Genomic DNA, 27,827 nt, shown 5'->3' on the forward strand with positions numbered 1-27,827 from the left:
AAACTTGGGCCATAAGTCCAAAAATTCCACATCATTCTTTCTTCACAACCAGCATATTGATTCATTAGCTATCATCCCTCTCCTTCTTAGTTCGCCTCTATCATAGAATAGCAGCAGACTCAAACTTCACCCTGTCGCACTTCTTTTTCACTTCTTCCAAATCCTCCTTGTCATTCTCCCTCATACAATATTTCTCACCTTTCAGGTCATTGGTTCCAGTCAAAACAATTAATTCTTTCACCTTCCCTTTCTGCATTCTGACAGCATTACTAATATTATCAATTTTCACACTAGGAAAACAAGATTTTGTAGCATTTTGACGAAGAGCTCCCCTTATCATAGAATTGCCGTAAATAATTATTTGTTTACTCTCATTCTCTCGATTATTCTTACAATTTTTATTTTGTTTTGTTTTTTCTTATCAGTATTACTAATTTTCATCCTACTCAACACTACTGATGATCTCTATTTTCAAAACCCCAGTACTTGTGCATTTCAAAGCAGTTTGAAGATATCAGGACCTAGTATAAGTCACCAACATCATGGCATATGCTCATTATTACACTGAACACACACGCAGTATCTGACCTTAACAAATAAGTCATTTCAGAGTTTAAGGCGTAATAATTGTAAGATTTTTCAAATACATAAAATTCCAGTTATAAAAAATGCAATGTTTATATCCATTAAACTTTTTCTGAAATCTGCAATGCTTTCACAGATCACAAAAAACATAGAGAACTTCCCTGTGACAGTAACAGCAATGTAAATAAAAAAACAGCAGTGGAGATATATCCCACAATAAAAATGTTTATTTTAGCAGGAGGTATAAGAATTAACAGCTGTAGGCAATATCTTCAAAATATCACACCTTTGCAATCAGAATGTTACAAAAATGGAAAGGATGAAAAAACAGTAAACATGCTATCTTAAGATAACAGTCTCCAAAATTTTTGGCAAATTAATGGAACTACAGGGTGTCCCAAAATTCACGCAAGATTTAAATTTAGCTACAACCGGCATAGACGATCCATGATGAGTTAGAGTGCCAGTAACATCATAGTTAGCAGTAATACTATACATACGAAATTAATTCCATTTATGGGGTTTCCAAAGAAGAGCAGTGGCACACAAACGGAACATCACAACAACGATGAAGACGACTCATCTGGCCTGGTGCAAAGAGCGTGTGAAGTGGACAACTGACCAGTAGAAAACAATGCTCTTGAGCAATGAATCAAGGTTCACCTCCTTCAGTCTCATGGCAGAGTCTGGTTGGGTAATCAGCCTGGCGAACGCTTGTTACAACAGTGTGTTACAACAGTGAATATCAAACGACTGCCTGCACTGTGCAGAGTCCTGATCTCAACCCCATCGCACACCTGTGAAATGAATTGGGGTGGAGATTGAGGTCCAGAACAACACATCCTCGACCTGTTGCAGACATGTTGCTCTGGAACTCAGTGCTACTCTGATGGGGAATGGACAAACATTCCATTTGATGTCTGTCACACATTAGCGGAACGTCGCCCTCAAAGGGTTCAGGAGATGATCAGAGCCAAAGTTGAATATATTTGATATTAAACTTGCCCTGCTGATATGAACTGTAAATTTTCAAACTGTCCGGAAAATTATTGGTAGAGAGTGTAGAACAAAAATATTAAAGCAAATGATATAGCCACAAGAAAGGTCATACGAAGATATAAGTACATAAGTTACTTTCATATCTATGCTACTATCATTTTCTTTCTCGTGGCTATATCAGTAGAGCTGCTATAATATCATTTTTGTTCCAGGTGTTTATCAGAACTTTCCAGATTCTGCTCGCATGTGTGTGCAAGGCATATATATCCGTTCCCTTATGACTGGTTGAGTCCCCCAGGATGAAGGGCTTACAACAAATTAATGCAGCTGGTGTCGTTACTCTTCTGCTGCATCCCCTAGTGGCAAGTATGCATCATTGTGTGTGTCGATGGGCCCTGTTTGCCTGTTCTGGAGGACGAAAAACCTGAGTTTCCAAGCAAAAAAAAACCACCTCAGTATGAGACCGGCTAGCTCACCTTTCATTGAAAGAGACAAGATAAAGGTTCCTCACGTCACTGACGAGAATCGAAATTAGGACTTTCTGACCAACAGGCTTCGTCTATATCGTCGACTGAGCTAGGGAAGCTCTCTCTCTCTCTCTGTGTGTGCATGCGCACGTGCGTGCGTGCGTGCGTGCATTCAGGAACTGAACACATGATGTAGTGTTTTATATCATTAAAGCTTTACAATTGTTTTTGGTTTTAGTCATTAAATCTCTTTATTAATATATATATATACAGGGTGTCCCAAAATTCACACAAGATTTAAATTTAGCGCCATTTGTGCAGTAAAGTGTTGCCAATGAGAAAAAAAAAGACAGCATGACAGCTAACAGTTCAGGGTTATTAAAAATGACCACACACAGCGAAGAGAGTTCGTTGAATGGATTATGGAACAACAACAACAAGTGGATGATTATTTTTCGAACAAAATCATCTTTAGCGATGAGGCACTCATTTTCATCTTGATGACTTTGTTAATCGACAAAATTGTCGCATTTAGGGTTCAGAAAATCCACAAGTGATTGTTGAGAAACAAATGCATCCACAATGTGTCACTGTTTGGTGTGGATTTTGGGCTGGAGGCATCATCGGTCCATTCTTCTTCGAAAATGCAGCTGGTAAGGCAATAACAGTTAATGGTGCTCGCTATCGCGACATGATAATCCAGTTTTTTGTGCCTAAATTGAAAGATATGGATGTGGACGACATGTGATTTCAACAAGATGGTGCCACATGCGATACAGCCCGAGAAACAATTCAATTACTGCATGAGTCATTTCCTGGTCATGTAATTTCCCGTTTTGGTGATCAGAATTGGCCACCCAGATCATGTGACATAACGGCGTTGGACTTCTTTCTTTGGGGTTTTTTGAAGTCTAAGGTTTATGCCAACAAGCCCACAACTACCCACGCCTTGAAGGAGGAAATTGAGCGCTGTATCAACGAAATTCAGCCACATTTATGCAAAATGGTCATGGAAAATTTCGACAAAAGAGTGCGTGGAGGCCATTTACCCGATATGCTATTCCATGCATAACCCTATACTGTATACTTTATGAATCAATAAGAAATTATAATTTTTAATTAAAAACCTGTGTTTTCTATCAAAATTACTTCTTGTGTGAATTTTGGGACACCCTGTATAGTGTTCAGGTTAGAAGAATACTTCACAGCCACTGCTGATCTATAATGACTTCTATATAGCATACTGGTATGTTTCCATCTAATTCTGTGTATTCCATCTAATTCTGACCTGTAATGACTTCCATGTGTTACATGGAAGTCATTACAGGTCAGAAAGATTATTTTTAGAGTCAGTCAGTCATGGCTATGGAACATTCTCCTAACAAAACAAGTATGGTTGCATTAATTCACTAAAAATTTGGAAAACTGTTATCTTAAGATCAACTCCTAGATAGCTGTAATACTTTTTTTTTACAACAATAACAATGGAAAGCACCAAATTGGGATGTTAAATCTTTTGTCCATTAAAATTTGAATTATTTCACTTACTCACTGTCATGTGTTAACTGTAAAATGTAATGTGCTCTGAAGATGGTGTTTTGAAATACAGCAAAATATAAGCAGGTTAATAAACTCTTTTTTTTTTTTATATAATTTAGTTCATTTGATGTTATAATACCATTTTAAAATAAGTTAAGAAGAATGTTCAATGCCTAAGCTTGTCTATTAGATTGATAGTGAAAACTATTAGCAGACTTATTCAGACCTGTTCAAGATTGTATGGCCATCTCAAAATTAAACTTGCTATCAAAAATGGCTTCAAAAAGTATAATGGTATTTTCATTAACCAAAATCAGAGATTATCACCATAATGTTGGTTCACCACTTTTCAAATGCTTAACTAAATAATCTAACACTAAAAAGAAAGTAATAGTGAAAACTTACTTAAATCTGTTAAAAATTATATGGCCTTTTTCAAAATCAAATCCACAATTAAGAATAGCTTCAGCAACTTTGGTAGCATCTTCATAAATTGGAGGTTTCTTACCAAAATCTGAGAACACCATCATAATGTTGGATCCATATAGTCTATAAACCACATGGAAAAGAAGTAAAGGTTATAATCCATGAAAAAAAAAAAGGGTGTCAACATTTTTTGCATTAACAAAATTATAGTCAAGCATGCTATAACGTAAGTCTTTTGTACATCTTCAGATACACAACCAAGTGCTTTCCAAATAAAATGCTGATGTCATTAGTTCTTTCTTATAACTAAGCACATCTTTATAAGTTATTGGAATTCACTTTTTTTAATGCAAGTTTTTATCAGTGAGTGTGTATTTAAAACAGATGATATTCAGCATCCATGAACTACTCAAACACCTATGCAAACGTAACATCAACAATGTTACAGTTTGAATCCATGTTCAATGAAATATCAATGATATTGCAATAACTGCAAATATACATCATAGCCAGTTGGGTGATCAAACACTTCATAAGAACACATCCCTAGGTTCTCTTTTCAGATAACCAATGATCATTTTTTTAATCATATAAAACTATTTTCTTTCTTTACTGCTGCATAACTTTTGCCTGCAAAATTTAATTATCATGTTAGTCTGAAATTTTCTACCTTCATTTTTATGGATAGTTCTAATTTCTTCATAAATTTCATATCACATCTAAAATCTCATAAATAAGAATAAATTTCTAATACTCTCTAATTCACCATACTGAAGCAAGTATAAATGAACTACTGAAATGTTTCTGGTGAGCATGTAGAATACATTTGATGAACAGATTTTATGCAGGCACAAGAGGAAAGTAGTTGTATATTGAAGACACAAATCAGTTTTGCTTCATATACAGATATTTTTAATGCAATGTCAACTAATTTCTAATTTGCACAAAATTCAGTCAAATGTAAGCTGTGAATTTCTATGAACTACTTCTAGGATTAAAAGTGACAGAACATGCTTACAATTAGTCTTATACTTAGTCAAGTAGATATGTAGATTTGTCAGTGATTTGTCTTAATAACATGCACTGTTTTTTTAAAAAAATATATAACTTCAGCAGATGTTCTCAGAAGAAAGAAACACCAGTTTGTGCACACACTGAAAGTGCTCAACTGTCCACAGATCAAATCAAAATGTGATTAATGATAACAAAATGGCTATGACTGCCTTCACATTAGCAATTAAAAATACAGGTGACTCACTAATGACAACTCATAGGAATCACAAGAATAGTCTGTTACAGTAGATAACTTGCTACAGCAAATTTCTTTTATAGTACAGCACTGATACCTTTGCATTAGCAATTAAAACTACAGTTGCCTCTCACACTATGACAACTCATAGGGGCCACAAGTATAGTCTGTTACACTGGACAGTTTGCTACCGCAAATTTATTTTAGCACAGCATTTTAAAGGAATTTTTCAATAGTTTTTTTTTTAAAAAAACTGAATTTGTTACAGTAGTAGTTAGCTATGGTGATAGTTGTATTTTTATTCCTTGTGACTTAGTAATCATTGTTTTCAAACTCACATTCATTTTTTTCATTTCACCCACATATTTAATATTAATGTGTGTTAGTAAAATACAATTTTTTACGGTTATTTCTGTATTTTGCAATTCAAATATATTGATGTGCATTATTTTTGTATTAGTTAATGAAAGTTAAATGAAACTTAATTAAATAGCTAATAAATTTTAATTCACATGGCAAGAAGAAGCAAGGAATAAGAAAAGTCTCATTGACTATGTTATTGTTGATAGTGATGTTTTCTCCCTGGTTCAGGACACCAGAGTGTACAGAGGATTTGAAATTGGAAGTGATCACTATTTAGTCTTGAGCAGCATAAAATTGAATTTCATATTGAAAAGAATAACATGTAAGACAGTTTTAAAGCAAATAAAATTTCAGTAGCTCTCAGATGTGAACTGTAGACTAAAATACATGATTATTGAAGAAAAAATGAAAGAGTTTGAGAACAGGAATCAAACCTTGGAGATTCAGTGGCAAGCCTTGAAGAAAGCCCTGATTGATTCAACTAGAGAGGCATGTGGTGTGGTAGTCTGCAAGGATAGAAAAATCAGAACTCCATGGTGGACACAGGAAGTTAAAGAGGCAGTGAAGGAAAAGAAGAAAGCATATCAAAAGTTCCTGGCAAATAAGTCAGCTTTTGCTCTTAAAGAATACAGAGACAAATGTAAGAAAGCGAAACACTGTATAAAACTAGCTAAACAAGTCATGTGGAGGACTTTGGCAAGAACATAGAAAATAAATATCAAAAAGGTGGTAAGATATTCTGAAGGTTGTTGAAGAAGTTTAGAAATGGAGGAAAGAGTGCTGTAAAAAGAGTTAGAGATGATAAAGGTGACATGAAAACAGGAAAAAAAGATATCCTTGAAGTATGGAGTAATTACTTCGAAAAATTGCTAAGTGAAACAAGCAGTGATAGCACAGTGGTAAAAAAAAAAACACTCAACAGGCAGTCAGGAATACATATCCATACTTCAAGTAGAAAAAGCCATCAAAGGCTTGAAATGTGGAAAGGCAATAGTAATAGTAGATGATATTCGACCAGAAATGTTGAAGTATGGTGGTATAAAAGTCTTACAGTAGCTGCACTGCATAGTTCAGAAAGCCTGGACAGAGGGACGAATTCCCGATGATTGGAGTAGAGCTTTAATAGTACCCATATATAAAAAGGGAAATAAAACTGAATGTGAGAATTACAATGGTATTTCCCTACTGAGTGTTCCTGGCAAGATGTATGCAAGTATACTTGAGAAAGAGTTGAGAAGAATTGTGGAAGAAAATCTTGGTGAAGAACAAGCTGGATTCAGGCCAAATAGAGACTGTCAGGATCAGATCTTCACTTTACGACAAATAGTCGAGAAAGCATGGGAATAACAAAGATCTGTATTTAAGTTTTGTAGATCTGGAAAAGGAAGGCATATGACAAGCAGCCAAGAGAGAAGCTATTTAATACGCTATAGTTATATGGTGTCAATGGGGCATTATATCAAGCAATACTTAGTCTTTATTTGAGTTGTGAGTCAGCAGTTAGAATTGAAGGAAGTACAGGAAGATGGTTTAATGTTAAATCTGGTGTGAGACAAGGATGTACATTATCCCCTCTGTTATTCATTATCTATATAGATCATATTATAAAGGAAAGTGGTATTAAACATGATATCAGAATTGGAGATGTTAATGTCAGCTCTTTGCTATATGCAGACGATGTTATACTTCTAAATAAATCCGCTACAAGTTTGCAAGATTCCCTGACTAAATTGAATAACTGTTGTAATAGATATGGTATGAAGATCAGCATTAAAAAGACAAAGACAATGAAAATAGGTAGAATTGTTGAAAATGTCAACTGTGTTGTGAATAGGGAAACTGTGGAACAAGTCATTTCAGCTACTTAGGCACGATTTTTAGTGAAGATGGTAAATTAAATATGGAGATAGACAACAGAATCAACAAAGCTGGTATGGTAGGAAGTCAATTGAATAAATTCATATGGAATAAGAGAGAAATTAGTTGGAACACTAAATTAGCCATATACAAGACAGTGTTCAAACCACTTTTAACTTGACAAAAGACTAGAGACCGCAGATATGAGAGTCCTGACAAAGATTAGAGGTGTGAACAGATGCATTAATGGCAATATCATATTAAAAACGAGGATATTAGGAAAGAACTTGACATTGTCAGCACATCCAGGAATGCATTAGCAGAGCTAATCTCAGGTGGTATGATCACTTTATACAGAATGGGAGAGGAAAGATCAACAAAACAAGTGTTCTCTGCCAAAAAAATTCCTTTTGTTAGTGATGAAAGATAATGGAATGATGTGTTCCACATGCGTGAAATATGGAAAGAGATGACCCACAAACAAGGAAGTGACTTGGATAACTATGCCATGCATAAGACTTCAAAAAGAAAGCTTGGTTGACCATGAACAAAGCAAGTTACACACTGATTCTTGTTCAGATATAATTGAAAAACGTATACTAGAAGAAACTGGAATAGGGCAAATTGAAAAATCAATTTCAATTTTGAATAACTTGCAGAGAGATGCTTTTCTGGGAGCTTTAAGATCTATGTATTGGTTAGTGAAAAATGAGTTACCACATTATTTAAAAATTGCTTGAGCATTGCAAGGCTATATGCTGTTCCTACTTAGAACATATTCACGTTGGTAAAAATGCACATTATATCTCAGAAAGAATAATGCAAGAGTTGATTGATATTTTAGGATCAGAAATTAGATTTGAAATACTGAAAAATATAAATTCTGCAGATTATTTCAGTGTTTTATTTGATGAAACTACAGCCATCTCAGTATTAAAACAGTTTATTGCGTACATTAAATATGTTTTTCAACTTAGAAAAGAGATCAGGGTTAGTTTTGCATCAACTTGCAATATCATTGATGGCAAAGTTGAGACTATGACTAACAAAGTAATTGAAACCCTTGCCAGTCTAGACTTAAAAACTTGTAATCTGGTGGGCCTAGGATCTGATGGAACAGCTGTCATGATTGGAAAGCAAAAGGGAGTTGCAAAACCTCTCAAAGATAAAACAGATGTACTCAGTCAAATGTCTAGCTCTTGCTAGTGCCCAAGCAGCTGTTGAAGTGCCTTATTTAGTCATATTTAATAATATCTTAAGGCAGTTGTTTTTCTTCTTCCAAAATTGCTCAGTCAGGATGGCTGGTTTAACCCAAATCCAAAATATACTCAGATTAAACTTAAAATGGCTAGTGACACTAGATGGTTGTCATGATTCTGCAATACAGTCTCTAAGAGAATGCGTGGTGAGTGTTATAGCTGCATTGGAGAGGCCACCGAACAAAATGATATCACAGCTGAAGGTTTAAGTAAATATAGCAGAACATACAATTTCGTAGCTTCACTAATGATGCTTTCAGATGTATTACCACATTTATCTAACTTGCTAGATCATAGCAAAGGCAAGATGTTGACTTACTGAAATAGAGCCAGTCTTAGAAGCCAGAAAACTATCCATCATGGAATTGAAACACACTCCTGGCAATCATTTTCAAAATCTTCATCAGCATCTTTCAGGTGAATGGTCAGACCTTCACATTGATTATTCAGATTCTAATGTTATTATGTTTAAGACTACAATATAGGATAAATACACAGGCACAGTTATTAAACACAGAGAAGCAAAATTTCCAGATATGCCAATCATTTCCTGCTTTTCAAGACTTTTCAATGCAGAAAGTCATGATCAACGTGAGGCTTCTGAGATTCTTTTGATTATTATTCTAAAAATGGAAGTCCTGCAGTTTTAAACTATGAAAGTACTAAATTAGAATCAGTTGCATCAAAAATTATTAATGGACAGTCATACAAAAATCTAGATTCAAGACAAATACTGATCAAATTAGCAACAACATCTGAGCTCAAAGAGTCTTTTCCAAATTTAGCAAAACTAGCTGCTGTTGGACTGGCCATACCTGTGAGCACTGCCGAATGTGAAAGGGGTTTCTCTGCATTAAAAAGGATAAAAACCTATATGAGGAATCGCTTCAGTCAGAATCAGAACACTCTAAATAATCTGATGCTGATTTCGCTGGAGGGACAAGATCCAGCAGATTTTAATTACGAAAAAGCTGCTGACAACTGGGCTTCTAAGAAGAAGAGAAGAATTAATGTATAGAATTTTAAGCTGTGAGCATTACAAGGTTTTTCATTACTTAATGAGAAAATAAGAAAAATCCTAGTCTTGTTTGTTATAATTACTATATCAAATATTATCCTTGTTTGAAGTAATTTCTAATAAATTACTATTTTAATTTGTTATGAAAAAGAGTGTCTTTCTTAACTCATTCAAAATTTTTGTACACCCAGCTAATGCTTCATTCCACTCGGCCAGTAAAATTTTCTGGGGAGAACACTGGTCTGGCATTGTAACCTTTCCATGCAACTATCTTATAATATCCCTGTTACCCTTTTTATAACTAGAATGGCAGCATCCTCTTTGGTCATTCAGCATGGCATGGTGGAAAGCTCCTCTGATTTTGCTATCAGCACTAGAGTACCACAGGGATCTGTGCTTCCCCCCCATGCTTTTCCTCCTATACATCAATAACCTTTCCCCCAGTGACCTCAAATCCCATTCATAGCTTTTCTGCAGAGCACTGCATGAGGGGATGTGTCATTCCTCTTCTTCATTCATAATCCTGCAGCACTCAAGTGATTCAAGCTACAAGATCTGTTACAAACCTTGAACACTAAGTCCTCACCATTCACAAGTAAGGTGAAGACAGTCTAGTGAATTTCAATGCTACCAAAACACAATCCTGTCTTATTTCTCAAAAGAAAGATCTTGCTCCAGTTCTCCACTCTTCCAATAACATTCTGATCACCAATGAGGATCAGTTTTCTTCAGTTCTGATGTTCATGTTTAGCCTATCCTGGCATAGATCTACATTTGGCCTCACATTATTTTATTTTATTTTATTTTATTTTTTTTGCTGTTGTTGTCCTAAATATCTCAAATCCATCTGGCCTTAGAATATTCTTCTCACATTTGGAGTGAGAACAAAGTCTAAGGGTCACAAAGCCTCCCTCAGAATGCTCCATTGTATCCAGAAGCAGAATGTTTAATAATGTTTAATAGATGATCATTCTCTCAGTGACTCCCTTCAATTACTCACTGATGTCCTGTTTCTGCATTAGGTCTCTTAACAAGTATTTCCACAGGTGTTGTTCCACTGGATTATACCACCATTCCTCCACTATCCACTAATCACATAAGAATACACGAAGCTAATGGTAGACATCCAAACACAGTTCAGCTCCATACATATCAATCCCTATACAATTTCCCTAATTAATATGATTTCCAGCTCTTCTTAGATTCCTCCCCCTTCTCTGTAACCACATGCAAACACATGGCACTGTCATGTCTTGTGACCTTGTGTGTGTGTGTGTGTGTGTGTGTGTGTGAGATGCTAATAAAAAACTAATTAATAAAGGTAGGTCTCAAAGATTTGACCAAGATGAATTCCTGGAAAATGCAGCTGAATTTCAGAAGCTACTCAAGTCCAGGAATTACCTTCCTGAATCTGCCATGAAGTTTGGATTTTCCAAACCTTGCAAATGCTTCAATTCCACTCTGCTTGTACTGAATCAATGTTTTCTCCAAATTTCACTAGTGGATCTCTATGATTTGGTTTGTATTTTCAAAGTACAGTAAAACGTCAATTATCTGTGTCTCAATTATCCATGGTCCTCTGTAGTACATACAAATGTCTGCAGAAAATGGCAATATTGTTACCATTTATCTTCCACCAAATGTAACATCACTAGTTCAACCTATGGACCAAGGTGTGATTGAGACCATGAAATGATTGTACAGAAAAACTAATATCAGACTTCATTATGTAAGAGAAAAATCTCTTTATTTTGGAAGTCCCTAACAATTAAAGATACTATCTATAACATTTCTACAGCCTGGGCAGAAGTTAAAAGAGAAACAATTGAAAAATCATTCAAATATATATATATATATATATATATAGTTTTACAAATTTGTGGACGTAAGAAAAATAAAAAATAATAACACAAAGAGAACAACCAAAAAAAGCATGGACGTTCTATCTAAAAATGTTTACAAATGTCCAGTTTTGTATTTACATGCTACAACAATGTTTATCTTACATTATAAAAAAACTTATTTTAACCCAATAAAACAATTTGGATTAACCATGTTTTTTCAATTATCCAGGCTCTAACATCCCAAAATTACCAGCACTTTAATGTATCACTTTTTTTCCAATAATATTGGTATATTTCAGTCTACTATGGGGAGCCTAATGAGGGGATGGTGCAGAACATTAGTAGAGTGGAAGCGAAGGAAGCCGTAAAGAGGATGAAGAATGGAAAATCGGTAAGTCCTCCCAGTGGAGGCATGGAAGGCACTAGGGGAAGAGGGAATTGACCTGCTGTGAGACCTGTTAATAAAAGTTTGTCAACAGGAAAATATACTATGCTATGCAATAAGAGGGTACCGATCAATCTTAAAGGCAAAATCTACAAGACAATAGTGAGACCAGCTATGACGTATGCCATGGAAACTGTGGCCCTGAGGAAAAATAACATCAGCAGGATGGAGGTAGCAGAGATGAGAATGCTTAGGTGGATGTGCGGTGTGACCAGAAAGGATCATCTGAGAAATGATTATCTAAGGGGAACGGTGAGAGTTACAAACTTAGGAGCAAAGATACAGGAGGCAAAGTTGAGATGGTTTGGTCATGTGATGAGGAGGGAGGAAGAGTATGTGGGAAGACAGGTCATGCAGATGGATGTGCAGGGAAAGAGGAAGAGAGCGCGGACGGCCAAAGAAGAGATGGAGGAGGACTTGAAGATGAAGAACTTGGATGTGGCTACAACCCAAGACAGGAGGTTGTGGAGGAGACTCGCCACAAACAGTGACCCTACTTAAGTGGGAAAAGCTGCAGAAGAAGAAGTCTACTATTCACCTCTGAAAGCAGCTCAACCAACTCTTTATAAAACTTTTGTACATGTTCTTTCCAATATGATATTCATTTTTACTCTAATATGGTGATCAATCACTATATTAGAGTAAAATGGTGATCAATCACCTGTATACTCTTGTGTCTTCTTTTTTGTCCTAACCATTATACTATTTCACTTGGGGATTAGCTCTCCTAGTCTGTAATCTCCAGAACATTCTATCCTGGGTTATCAATGTCTCCAACTCAGCAGTTTGTAGGCTTTTTTTATAAGGGGACATCCATGTTAAACGGTGTCTACCATGTCCCCTCAGTTCCGTACATACTTCCATTACCTTCCATGTCATGTGATCTATAAGATGTCTCATGACATCTCCATACCATCTACATCAGCACTTACTTTATCAGCAATAGATCTAACTTTGAAGCTCCCACAGATGTGCTCATTATGCACTTTATCCAGCATGGGAAGTCCTCCAGCCCACCTTAGCATCTTCATCTCAGTGATGTGTAGCTTCTGTTCTTGTTGTTTCTTAAAAAGCCAACATTCCATGATATATATCATGGTAGGTTGTACTGATGTTTTATATATCTTCCAGCACTCTCCATTTCATCCAGCAAGTGTTCATGTGGTGGTCCACGTTTGAATCGATGGTGCTATGCTTTGTGAGGACTGAGGCCAATTACTTAAAGCTATCAACCTTCTTGAGTGGGGTATCTTGAAGGTATATGATGTTACTGTTAGATTTGAAAAATAACAGCACATGTACCCAGTCTTCTCTCTGCTAATTTGCAAGCCACCATTTTCCAGTGCTATCCTCCACTTATCTTGCATAAATTGTAAGTCTTCTGGGTCATCACTAATCAGGACAATGTCATCAGCATATAAAATATTCCGTGGGGCAGATCGTTGAATGGCTGCTGTTAGATAGTCCATGACCAAGTTATATGATCCTACCTTGATTTCCAATTCTTGACCAGTTCCTTCTGGATCTCTCACTTTGGTTGCAACATTTCAGTACATGCCTTTCACTTGGTTAATATAATGTTTTGGGACTTTCTGTGATCTCAGTGCTTGCCATATTAATTTCCTTGGAACCTAATCAAAGGCTTTTTGAAATGAGGTCCATAAACACTAGCACAGGATCTTGTATCTTTGTGCCTTTCGAGTAGATTTCTAATTGGGTGTATGGCATCCATTGATGATTTTCCTGATTTTTGTTAGCTTCTGAAACTTATGATTAAGCACTCATATTTTGAATGAGTGAGAGATGAGTTTTATGGCCCTATGATTCTCAGTCATATCTTTTTTATAGAATGGTATCAGATAGCTTTCCCTCCATTTGTCTGGCATTCTCTCTGTGAGGATCCTGTTCAAAAGATTTGTAAGATAGCACCTAACTTTTCCCACAATTCAGCTGGGATATCAAGTCCTGTGGCTTTGTTGTTTGCCATTTTGTCTGTAATCTCCAGCACAGGACCTCTTTGTTGGTAGGTCAGGAAGAACTTCACTAAGACAGGTTTCATTTAGCAGATGATGGTAATATTCCTTCCATCTGCTTATGTCCTTGTTCATTGTCAGTAACACCCTGTGTTCACTCTTTATGTATTTGACTGCCTTGATGTTTGTTTTGTAATCTTGAAGATTTCCTTATTGTTTTCGGCTATTTTGAGTCATGCATAAAAATCATCTGCACTACTAGCTTTTGCTCATTCTACAGTTCTTGCATTCTTCTTTTCTGTCTAATATGCAATGCAGACTTCTGTTGAAATAACGGCAGTGAACTAAAACTGGAGTTTCTTATTATAAAGAATGTCCTTTACTTCTTCCCTCCACCATCTGGTTTCCTTCTTGCTGTTTATAGGTCCCTTTGATATGTGGTGAGCAGCTAAATGGCGAGCAGCCTGTTTTAGTACAGTATCACTGGAAATCATTCCATACTTTATTCACCAAGCCTCTAAGTCCCTTCTGGTCTAGGTAATACACAAGATCTTTACACAGGTTTCGTCATTCCTGCTGGTAAAGTTTATACCATTGGATTATAAAGATCTTTTCTCTAAAGCTGCCACTGGGTTCAGAAATTCTGCTACCAGCAGTCTGTATTGCATGGTGAGCAGTTCTCCCGGTATTACCTTGCAGGCATTAAAGTTCTTTAGTGACAGGTAGTCTGTCATTATATAACTGATTTGAGTGGTTGCATTCATACTTTTATATGTAAAAAAAAGTTCTGTAGGTTTCACAAAGAAAGTATTAATAATTGCTAAATTGCTAAATCATGCACTGACAAAAAGTGCAGTATAACTTCCTGTGGATTTATAGGCCAATAACCTTGGTTACCATGTGCTTTTTAGTATGATTCACTCATCCTTCCTACTTGGCTGTTGAAATCACCACATATATATTTAATTTCATTTGCTAGTATAGACTGCAGGAAGTTGTCAAGATCATTCCAGAATGATTGCTTTTCTAGGTCAATGCAACCAGTTTGCAGGGCATAAGCAAAGATGATGTTCATGCATGGGTGCTTGTAAAGTAGTAATTTAATTTAAGTATTGATTATGCAATCACTTATTTGAGTAACTTCTACAATATGCTCATGAAGTTTTCTTGTCAATCACTATACTAACTCTTACAGTTTGCTACCTTGCTGTGGTAGATGAATTTGTATCCATTTCCAATGTACCTTCATTTAGACGCCTTCCATTTCATCTCTTGAATGCAACAGTGATGTGTCCCCTGTATACTCTTGTACTGTGATCTTCAATGTGAAGATCTCAATATCAATGTTAATACAGTCAAGATGTTTCTTATTTCTTGTGTGTTCTCTCCATGAGAATATCCATATCTTAATGGCGGAACATGGTGTACTAACCAAACTACTGCATATCCTAAACAGTTTTTTTATGTTCTATTATCTGCAAAATTCCAAAAACAGTTCATTCCAGCTTCCTCTTTCATCAGAAAAAAAGAGAACAAACCCTGAATAGCTTAGACACCAAGTTTTCTAGTTTTGATGGTATCCATCCACTTGAGCTCAAATTTTGTGATCCAGAATTAACTCTCCCCCATGTCATCTTTTTCAATCTCCCTCATCTGACATTTATCCTACAGCATAAAAACAAGCCTAGACCCTACTTTTTCAAAAATGGTGATAAAAGATCCAACTATCATAGTTCTATCAAAAATATAAAGATCATCAAAAGCCAACTCATCACCTTGAGACCCACCAGATGATTAGAACCAGCGATGTGGATTTTGCCACCCAACCTTTGGATAAAGCTTACCTCCCTTTTCACTTTGGACAAAGCAAAACCTGTGTGGTTGCTCTTCACATATCAAGGGCATTTGACTGAATCTGACACAGATGTCTACTCACAAGCTACCATCTTTTGGTGCACATTTCACCTTGCTAATAAAAGTATATTATTCTTCTCCATCTGACAAACCTTATAGTACGCAACCATTCCAAGCTTCAACATCTTTTAAAACAAACAAAATAAATAAATAAATAATCATAATAACCTGAGGTTTGGGGACTTCAATGATATCAAAACACAGTCCTGTTTTACTTCCTGCAACAAAGATCTCTTCACTTCTCTTTTCCTTTGATAGCATTCAGATCTGCAAAGAACATCAGACAGAGTTCTCTTCTAGCATGACTTACACCTCTAGTCTTTCCTGACACAAACATATCACATAGGCATACACACTCCAACATCCATCCAACCTTGGAATATGACCGAATATGATCCACAAATTGGGAAAGTTGATGCATCAGAAACCTCTCTTAAGGTTGTCTAAGCTGTCTTGCCATATGATGAATATATCATCCACATATCTCCACCATGTAGATGGTTTCGGAGAGATTGCAGAGAGAATTTCTTTTTCAAGTTTTTCCATGAAAAGGTCTGCACAAGATGGTGATAGTGGGCTTCCCATTGCTAGGCCTTCTAATTGTTGGTATATGGTGTTGTTAACTTTGAAGAAATTAGATATTTTGATAAAAAAACAACCTAACAGTGTCAAATTATCCATTTACAGAAAGCCCACAGATACTGGAAGATATCTTCACTATACTTCAAACCATCACAAGTCACACAAACTGAGTATTATCCACATGTTGAAACATAGAGCCAAAAAGTTTATATCAGAAGAGGAGGATACACAGAATGAACTCTCACTAATAGCCAACACATTATCACAAAATGGATACCCTCAAAACATCATCAAAAAATATCTATACAATGACAACCCCAGACAAGAAGAATCCCACCGTCAGCACGTTTCTACTGTAGTGATACCTTTCATCAAGTCAATTTCTTATCAAATAGCAAGAATACTAAGAGCCAACAACATCAGGGTGGTCTTCAAACCAACCACCAACATCAGACAAGTTTTAGGATCTCCAAAAGATAAAGTTCCTTTCTACAAATATCCAGGAGTATATTACATTCCCTGCTCCTGTGGTCTTGCCTACATTGGACAAACTTCACGAAGTTTAGAAATTAGACAAAAAGAACATGTTGGTGACGTAAACCACAACAGAAGCATTTCTTCCGGCTTAGCACATCATTTCTGCACGTCTAACCACACGATAGATTGGCAAAACAGCTCCATGCCATATCTCGATGACGACTACAGGCATCGTGTTTTTAAGGAAGCCACAATAGTACTAATAACCGGCGGAAACCTCAACAGAAATCAGGGTATAATTCTCAACAGTTCGTGGAAAAACTTGATCCTCTCTCTCAGTCAATCTGAACTGCAGCTGGCCAGTAATCACATTGCAAGTCTACAACAAACGCGCATGCGTGATAATGAATAAGAACAATAAGCCATCTCTGTCACGCGAAACGTGTAACCATAGATACTAGTTTGGTTTACAACGTTTTTTATGTTCCTTTTAATTTGCATTTACTTTCATATCTCCGTAATACCTTGAAAAAGCCAGACAGTTTGCTGGCGAAACTGGTAGGTTTTAATAAATGTTTATTTGTAAAATACTGGTCTGTATTAATAAAAGTGTATTTCTATCTATAAAAACGACCAAAAATGTATACCTATAGTAGATGCCACTAATGTACCTTGCTACAAACTGTCAAAACAGCTGGCCATCTCTCTGACCCCTCCCTCACTGGACTTTCCACATCCTATATAAAAAACTCTACCCATTTCAAAACCCTCATAGAAAATTTAACTTTAAATAACACATATTGGTAAGCTTTGACATCTCCTCATTGTTTACCAATATTCCCTTAATTAATACCTTAACACTGTTAAAAAACGTTTTTCCTTCTGCCATCTTAGATCTCTTTTCCTTTGCCATCAATTCTGGTTATTTTTCTTGGAAGAACAAAATCTACAAGCAGATAAAGGGAACCTCCATGGGTTCCTTCCTCTCACTGCCTCTACCAATTTTTATATGGAAGATTTTGAAAAATGAGCCATAGACTCAGCCCCTCTCAAACCTTCTATCTGGCTAAGATATCTGGATGATGTGTTCTCTTGGCCTCATGGCCCAGACACACTAGACTCCTTCCTCAATCACCTCAACAGCCCGTCCAAGAATCCAGTTTACGATGGAAAAGGAAAAGAACAATTGTTTACCCTTCCTAGACACCTTAGTTACACGCCTTCCCAACAGTACACTTTCCTTCACTGTTTATAGAAAACCCATGCACACAGGCAGATATATTCACAAACTCTCCAACCACCACCCCACTCAACAATATGACATTATTAAAACTCTTACCAAGATAGCCCCACAATCTTTGTTCCAGTGGAACCGCCCTTACAACTGAGCTTGACCACATACACAACACTTTCCTCTCCAATGGCTACAGCGATCACATTATTAAAAAAATATTCAGGTCCTCCCCCATTCCCATGTCTTCTCCTCAGAAAGAGTTTAGAAATGCCGTCACCATACCCTACATCCGTGGCACATCCGAAAAAATAGCCAAGATTTTAAAAAAGTACAACCTACACACAGCATTTAAACCCCACTGCAAACGTGCTACCCTTATCCGCTCTACAAAAGATCAGCTCCCTCCTCTCTCAGTGCCTGGAGTCTATAAAGTACCCTTTTCCTGTAAACTGGCATACTTTGGACAGAGGCAGATCAGTTACTATCCGGCTGGAGGAACATAAGTCATACATCTGCAACCACGACTCTGGTCAATCAGGCCTGACTGACCATGTCTTGGATACAACCCACAGGATCTCATGGAAAAAAAAACCACCATGCTCCACCACAGCAAATTCAAAAAAGAGAGACTATTCCTAGAATCAGCAGCAGCAGCTCTCAGGAATCAACCAAATCTTAACAAATATGGTTGCATTAAGCTTCCTAAGATTTGGGAAATGCTGATCACCAGAGGTCCCACTTTACATTCCAGGCCACCTACAACTGCCCTTAGAGGGCGCTCCACCTAGTTAGGACTTGTATATATGTTACATTAGTTTTTTTGTAATCCCTGAAGATGTCTCATTGACTGAGACGAAATATACGAAGAATTAAATTCTTTTTTAATCCTTTCTGAGTGCTGTATACAATCCATTAAGCTTCCAACATGATACACATGTACTTTATTAAGATTAATTTGAAAGCAAACATGGAAAAAATCATGACAATATATAATTTGGTTACATGAATGTCTTTACATGAATCAACTACTTAAAATTCTCTAAAATTGGAAACAAATTAAAAAAAATAATAAATTAAAAACAAAATAGTGCTCAAAAACAATTATTATTACCTTTGTAACAGTGTACGTGATTTGTCACCAATGCAAATCACTTTTGTATCAGACAAATTGGAACTGCTTCCAAGCATTCCTCTGATTTTCTTTGCTACATTAGAATGAACTGCACCACAGAGACCTCGGTCAGAAGTCATTGCAATAATTAATGTATTGGGTTTCTTTTCATCACCTTTAACCTCTGCTCTTTGATAAAAAGCTATCAACAAAAATACATTAAAAAAAATTTTTTTTTTGTATCATCACAATATTAATCTAATAGTTTTGGAAATATTTTAAAAAATAGGAATGAAAACTACTAGTCTTTTTATATATATCTGCTTAGTTTGGAATAGATGTGATTCATGCTTCCACAATGTCACATCCAGTTTATCATAAAGACAGGTCTAACCAAGAGGGTCTTCAATTAATTCTCTTCACGGTTCATATTGAGGAAAATAAACTAGTTGCAGTTCAGATCTCACACTATGTTCTTTCACTACTTACTGTATAATTACAAACAATACTTTATTTATCCGATATATCTCCCACTTCACTTTAGTCTGATTTTTCATGGGAACACCTATAGTGCATTAATACTTCCCAAGTGGATGTAACTGTCTGACACACACACACATTTCTTTATCCAAAATCTTTGTGAAGAAGAAATATTTTAAATATTTTCCCCTTCTTATCTAATTTTTATCTGAAGTTATTTGAAGTGTATTTGGAGTTCCAATAAATATCACTTCATCATTTCAAACCTGTATTAAGCTTTCAGATACTTAAAGTCTTATCAAAGATATGTGTTTCAACATTTTTTTTATCAAAGTACACAAAATTTAATGTTAAAAACATAAGTTAATGCCTGTTTCAGACTTGGGCACTCTTCCATACTTCAAGGGAAAAAAATTATGAAATCACCTTTTCTGCCAACGTTCAGAGTAAACAGCAAATGTTAGCATATGGTAGGTTTAATTAATACAAATAAACAAAAGGAAGTGTATTTATTCAGTCATACAGAGCAGAAATAAAATTCCATACTGCAAATGCAGAATATTTCTGAATACAATTCCAAAAGTTAAAAAAGTTTATTACGATTTTACTGTGAAAAATTCCTGACTGGCTGAAACTGTCTGGCTGATTCATCTCTTTATCCAAAATGCTTATGAAGAAGAAACCTTTTAAACATTTTCCTCTTCTTATCAAATTCTTATCTCAAGAAGAATTTGATATGTGAATTATATATATTTGATATATATAATTCATAAATATATAACATTTCAGAACAAGTACAGAAGAAGTAAAACATTTCAGTCATTTAGAAAAACTGGTATGATAGGAAGTCAACTAAATAAATTTATATGAATATGTGAGAAATTAGTCAAAACACCAAACTAGCTGTATACAAGACAGTGTTCAAACCAATTTTAACTTATAGATCTAAGAGCCAGGTTAGAAATAAATACTTAATCAAAGACTAAAGGCCATAAATATGAGAGTTCTGAGAAAGATTAGGGGAATGAACAGATGGCTTCAATGGCAGTATCATATTAAAAATGAGAATATTAGGAAGGAACATGGCATCGTTAGCATTCAGGAATATGTTAGCAGAGCTAATCTTAGGTGGTATGGTCAGTTAAACTGAGTGGAAGAGGAAAGGTTAGCAAAACGTTTTTTTTTTGCCAGAGAAAGACCAAAGGTCTAGGCGGCTTCATATAGTAAGATGTGCCTTAGAAGATAGAAATATAAGATCTAAAAATATTGGCATCCTGACAGATAAGATTAATTTGGAGGAAAACTGTTGATAGAAAGTTAGTAACAATACAACTTTTTTTCAGGTAGTTCTAATCATAATATCCTGTACATCCCCTGAGGGTACACACCAGGAAATTGACAATTACAACTTTAGCTTCATCAATAATTTTCAGTTTTGCAACATAAGGATCCTTTTAATTGTTGTGTGTCACTTAAGCAAATCAGTCTGTTTATGCAATAAAGTTAAGCGCAATAAAGTTTGTTTCAACTTTCACAGTTCAAAAATAGAACACTATTTTTGGAAAGTCATTTCACTTCTTTTCGACAGCTGCTAGATAAATAAAACAGCACATGTACTTTTCTGCTCTTTGACCTACTATGAAAATTCACATCATATTTAGTAATGATCAAGTAAATTAAATTATGTTTAGAAATTTTTGCCTTCAGTAAAAACAAAGCTAATATCCATTAAAAGGAATTTTTAGAACTCATCTTTTCCATATATCTTCCTTGGTCTCCCTCTGTCTCCTTTTCATGTGATATTCAATATATTCATTATTCTTTCTTTTAAGGTTACATGGTGGTTAGCATTCATAGTGAAGAATTTATGGAGACACAACCCACATGTTAGAATAATTACTTAACATTAAGAAAGTAACATTTGAAGTTTTGACCTCTGTATTGAGGTCATCATCAGGAAAAATACATATGTATAAGATACAAGCTACATGACACTGCACTATACAAAAGTAAGATGAATTAAATGCTTGTTAATCATTTAACCTAGCCTGACCTCTTGTGGAAAAAAAATTAAATAAAATAAAAATAAATAAATAAAAAAATCCAATTCACCATCGAAATCAAAAACAACAACTATCTTCCTTTTCTAGATACACTCATCACATGTCTTCTCTCAGGCTACCTCTCCTTCACAGTCTAAAGCAAACCTATGTTTTGGCCTATACACAGGCCAAAACATACATAAAAATTCATACCACCATCTAACACAAAAACTAGGAATCATCAGCACCCTCAAACACAGAGCCCTAACAATTTACTCCAACGAACAAGTTCTGAACCAAGAATTTGAAATTATCAACCAAACATTTGTAAAAAAATGGCAACAATAAAAAAACGGTTCACAAGATCCTCCATAAAAAGCAAAAAAGATTACAATAATGCCATAGCCATACCCTACATTAGGGGGCATTTCAGAAAAAAAAAGATAGAATGCTACTTAAATACAACATTAAGATTACCTTCAAACCCTTGACAAAATTAAGAAATTTACTTAGCTCTTGCAGAGATCCTCTTCCATACCTGGCCCACCCAGGAGTTTACAAAATTCAATGTACCTGTAGCCTACCTTACATAGGGGAAAACAGGATGTACCATCCCAATTAAAAAAGATGAACACAAAAGACACATTAAATACCTCCACTATTGTAAAGCAGGCTTATCAGACCACACACTCCAAACATGCCATAGAATTGACTAGAAAAGCACCAAGTCCCCACACCACACCAAAACTTGGTTTAAAAGAAAATTCAAAGAAGCTTGTGAAATGCTGAAACATTATCCAAACCTGAACAAAAATGATGGTTTAATCATTCCAAGAATATGAAGGCGCCACCTGCAATCCGTACAGCAACAATAACAAGCCCAAACAGAAGAAAATCTCAATACAAGAGGATTTTAGAAATGTTTAATGTAGTTTGTTTTTTATTTTTATTTTAAAATTTTTTATTTTATATTTATTTTATTTATTTTTATTTATTTATTTTTTTTTTTCCACAGGAGGTCAGGCTAGATTAAATGATTAAGCATTTAGATTCATCTTACTTTTGTATAGTGCACTGTCATGTAGCTTGTATCTTATATGTATTTTTCCTGATGATGACCTCAATACAGAGGTAGAAATGTCAAATGTTACTTTCCTAATGTTAAGTAAAGTAATTATTTTAACATGTGTTGTGGCTCCATAAATTCTTCACTATGAATATATTCATTATGTAAACACACACACACACACCAGCCAGTGAATTACACCACCACTATGTTGATTGGCATAGATTCCACAAGGTGTTGGATTGCATCTATGTCTACAACAAACCAGGCTTCACTAGACATTTCTTAAACTGGCTCAGATTTGATGGAAGGACTTCGCTACCAGATCGCTTTTTCTAACATGTCTCAAACATCATCAACTAGGTTCAGATCTGCACTTTGTGGTGGCCAGGAAAGATGGCAGAGGTCACTATCGTGCTCAATGAACCACTACTGAACAATTCTTGTGTGATGGTGATTAGCACTGTCATCCATGTCATCTGTCACCTGATGGATAAAAAGTCAACATTGTGGGAAGAACTTGATCAAGAACAATGCTCAGATATTCCATGGAGGACATCTGATCTATTAGAAATATCAGGGGACCTGTTCTGTATCATGGCACCACCTCCATAATCTTGAATTGTGTTTACAAAGCAAGCTGGGTTCAGTGCTTCATGGGCTCTAGTTTAACTTTCTATCTACCGTTAATACAGAACAAGGTGTACAGTGACTTGTCGGACCACAGAATGTTTTTCCAGTAGCTTCAGGTGTCCAGTCACGGTATTCCTGGTGCCACTGTAGACAAACTTTCTGGTCTTTGCAGAAATCAGTTTCCATATAGTCATGCAGCTACCAATACCAATCCTTCAAACCCTTTATCAAACTCCAAAAAATCCTTTGTTTTTCTTAAATAGCTGCCTAGAACATGTGGTGATGCACATGACCAACTATTTTACATATATGCTGCATAAAGATTTCTAATTCAGTGGCTGCTATGTGTACTAATTAATAAGACTGTGTAGCATAGCTGGTGTGATGTCAAGTATTGCGAATAGCAACTAGCACTGATAATGGAGAACAGACATATATCAGAGAACAATCCAAATGAAGCCTCTAATGAACTTGATAATTGTTAATGTCATTGTGGAAAAACACTTCATTTACAGTTTTTAAGTTTCAATAATGTAATAAGGTCAGTATGCTCTGCTAATTTTTCTTTAAATCTGCAAATTAAATTATGTGTACCAATGATGACTTTTTTTTACCACAAGGAAGGTTAGGCTCATAATGAGGAGCTTGCAAGCTGTTTTGCTAATAATGAAAGTACAAGTACTTGTTCATTTACTTGAATTATCAAATTCCTAATATACATCTTCAATGGGCATAGAGGATATTATGACTACAGAGTAAGTTTGAATTATTACTGACAACTTTCCTCCAAGGTAGTGTTATTCAGAAGAACTTCAATATTATCAAATCATGGTCTACAGAAAGACAGACCATATCTACACCTGTTTTTTTTTTCCCTACCATCATAGTATCAAACATCTGTTTTGCTAACATTTCCTCTCCCAATTTTTTTAAATACTCTGAAATGTGGTTGCTCTGAATAAAGAATAAAGAGCCGTCGACCAAAGGAGATGTAACAGAAGCACGGGAGCTGGCTACATTATTAAACCAGTAACTTTCATGAGCCAGAGAAAGTCTACAAACCAAGATAGTGCTACTGTGTATGGGACAGCCGACGTGCCTACTCGAAGACCACATAGAGTAGGTGAGAAATCGGCAATGTGATCAGCTAAGGACGTGAAACACGTAGCCACCCTCAACATAAGATTATACCAACCTGGAAAATTGCAATTAGTCCAGGAAAATATAAAAAGACTGAAATGGAGTATTTTAGGTTTATCAGACACATTGGTGTGGAGATAGATTCATGGATTTCCCAGAAGGAAGACTACACTTCTCAGGAAGAAAAGATGCATACACAGAGAAGGAGTTGCATTATTGAGAAGAAACTTACACAGTAATTGAAATAAAACCAGTGTCTCCTAGAATAATCACAGCCAAACTTCAAGCAAAAGAAAAAGGTCAAAATGGTTACTGTCTTGTGCATATATTTGAAAATAAAAATAATTCAAATATATGCACAAGACAGTAACCATTCAGAGGAAGAAATAGAAAATTTCTATGAAGAACTACGACATGAAATAGATAATTCCAAAAATAGAGAACTCATGATAGTGATGGAAGATTTTAACGCTAAAATAGGACATTTCATTACAGACAAAAAAGATGTGATGGGGAAATTTGGATATGGAAAGCTTAACGACAGAGGAGAACAATTACTCCACTTCTGTAGAGCAAACGATCTAATGATTGCAAACACATTGTTCTATCAATGCCCTAATAATAAATATACATGGACATCCCACATGGTAATATAAAGAACTGCATACTATATCATCATAAACAAACAATGGAAAAGATCAAATCAGAATTGTTTTTCTGTATGTTACAATGGGAGTGTATTCATTCTTAACCCATACAAGTATGAAGCACTTGTGTTAAGTAAAAGATAACATTAGTACTATTAATATAACATTGTTTTAATGGCAATTCCACAAATAAAATGGATAAAAAAACCTATATGAAATTTAGTATTGTGGGTGAGCTAAGGTTTATAGGATTATAAGCCAGGAATCCTGTTCAACAATATTAGAAAAACAAGATTATAATCCAGGAATCCAATTCGACAATATCAATAGACAAGAGCTGAGTAGTACTTGCTTACCAGAGACTTTAAAGTGGTTTGAACATCTACCAACTAAAACTTATCAGTCATCTATGCCACAAACATTCATGCCACAGTGGTGGGATTTTAAATCTGAATGCAGCCTGTTGATTACAAGGAGAAGATGTATGTCATTCAAGTAAATAATCTGATAAATAGTGCACTTACAAATATTAAAAAATTACATAAACATATCTTGCATAAATATTTTACTTAACATTGTTTAAAAATTTCACATAGAAACTGTATACATTATAATCAGTATCATTAAAGCAGCTGTTCTCTAAAAATGAGAAATTAAAGAACAGTTTTTATCTATGAATAATAATTAAGTATCTCAGAAAACAGTCTCTGACAACAGTCATTGTCAAACATGAATCTTTGTTATGTTTGACAAATGCCAGTGATGATTTTTCCCTCTATACAGGAAAAATTAGAATTAGTACCCCCCCCCCCCCTTTCCCAGCCTCTAAGCAAAGGATCTATGGACAAACTAGCTTTTCAATTATCTGCCCTGCTACTCAGTTTCTGTTCACGGTGGTTGAATGGAAGTTCTAACAGTTACCATTTTTGCATATATGACTAATTTCCATGGTTGAATAGATAAGGAATGATAGGTAATTTGCAAAAAAGCAGCAAAAAAAAATATACTGAATAGATAAACTGGTTTAACTTGACTTCTTAATACTGGAGAAAGAACAGACCCCAAGGCACTCCAATATAGAAATCTAAAGAAAGAAAGCCATTTTCATGTGCAATAAGTGACGAGAGAGGAAATAGCTCACTCAATTACAGCACGTAAAAGATATGAAATTTTCTAGAAAGGCTACAATGCCATACATGATTAAGTGTCAGAGAAAATGGCCTAGAAATTGATGATTCCAAAGTAAAATGTCTGATATAAAAAAAATAAGAGCAGAGACATCACTTAATGACAATGAAGTACTGAAGGGGGAAAAAAGACTATAGATTTGATGAAGAAAAGAAAGGGGAAACTAATGGACAGAATTCAAATATCACTTATGGACTGGATCTATTCTGTTATACTAACAGGAAACGAAATATAAAGAATAATAAAACTATAAATTTTGCGTGTAAATCATACATCTAGATAATTACTCTCCAAGTAATAGCTCATTATTAGATAAAGAAAATTTCCATTCCTTACATAAAAGGCATTTTTCTGAATACATTTCAAAGTTTAAAAAAAAACTCTGAAATGAATGAAATGAAAAAACTTCTCTTCTGCCTTCCATTAAAGTCAAACATTTTTTCTTAGCTCACCCACATTTATGGGTGAGCTAAGAGAAAATGTGGGTTCATCGATTAGATTTAAAATGCTTGATATAATAATCTGATAAAAGATGAGAAAGACTGACTATAAAACTTCAGAAAAGTACAACAATTCAAAAACCATTCTGGAAATGATCTGAACACACCAATCACCCAATAAAAGGCATACTGAGCCTCTCCTCACTGCCCATCCTTGAAACACCTTATTATGAGATATATCAGCCATCTAATATATTACTTTTATTGGCTACATATTATTACTTACACTGAGATCCCTCTCCATAAGGACGAGCTGGTTTTAGATCTCTTTCAGCTCTGGCATACTTAGCAGCTGATACCATCTTCATGCTCTGTGTAATCTTCTGAATATTTTTCACTGATTTTAACCTAACACGAACTTGAAAAGAAAAAAAAAATTAAGTTTATGTCTCCAAAAAATTAAATAATACTATTTCAGTGTTATTATGAAATGACTACAAAAAAAAAAAAAAAAAGTTCATAATCAAATTACTCTGTTTTAGTTTCCACAAATTACATACATCCAAAGGTTTCTAAAATAAAGCTGTGAAAAAGCATTTGTCTTGAAGTTTAATTAATATTCAAGAAATGGCAGGCATTAAGAGTATGTTAAGATTTAACTCATTATTTTGTTGATAAAATGAAATAGAAAAAGATGCAAAATATATTTCATCAAATATACAGCCTGTGTAGAAAATGATCTTATAGCTCAGTGGAAAGAGGGGAAATTTTAAGTTCAATACTGGTATCTAGACTAGAGGAACTTTATCTAAGCCTTTCTTTGACTGGCTCCAAAGTCAGTCAATCTCT

At 35.2% G+C, this 27,827-nt stretch overlaps 1 protein-coding gene across 1 annotated transcript in view; it reads right to left on the minus strand.

Annotated features, from left to right (window-relative positions):
- The window catches only part of ATPsyngamma (ATP synthase, gamma subunit), a 79,965-nt gene that overhangs the window by 25,246 nt on the left and 26,892 nt on the right, over positions 1–27,827 (minus strand). The window contains exons 3-5 of the mRNA XM_090406986.1: positions 27,265–27,396; positions 19,343–19,544; positions 3,996–4,139 (exon numbers count right to left, since the gene is read on the minus strand). Of these exons, the coding sequence (XP_090263112.1) occupies positions 3,996–4,139; positions 19,343–19,544; positions 27,265–27,396 (478 nt within the window). The remainder of the gene's footprint in view (positions 1–3,995; positions 4,140–19,342; positions 19,545–27,264; positions 27,397–27,827) is intronic.

The sequence above is a fragment of the Typopeltis vanoorti genome, chromosome 2 (genome assembly GCF_054136105.1).
Source record: "Typopeltis vanoorti isolate ZY-2024b chromosome 2, IOZ_Tvanoo_1.0, whole genome shotgun sequence".
Lineage (NCBI taxonomy): Eukaryota > Metazoa > Arthropoda > Arachnida > Uropygi > Thelyphonidae > Typopeltis > Typopeltis vanoorti.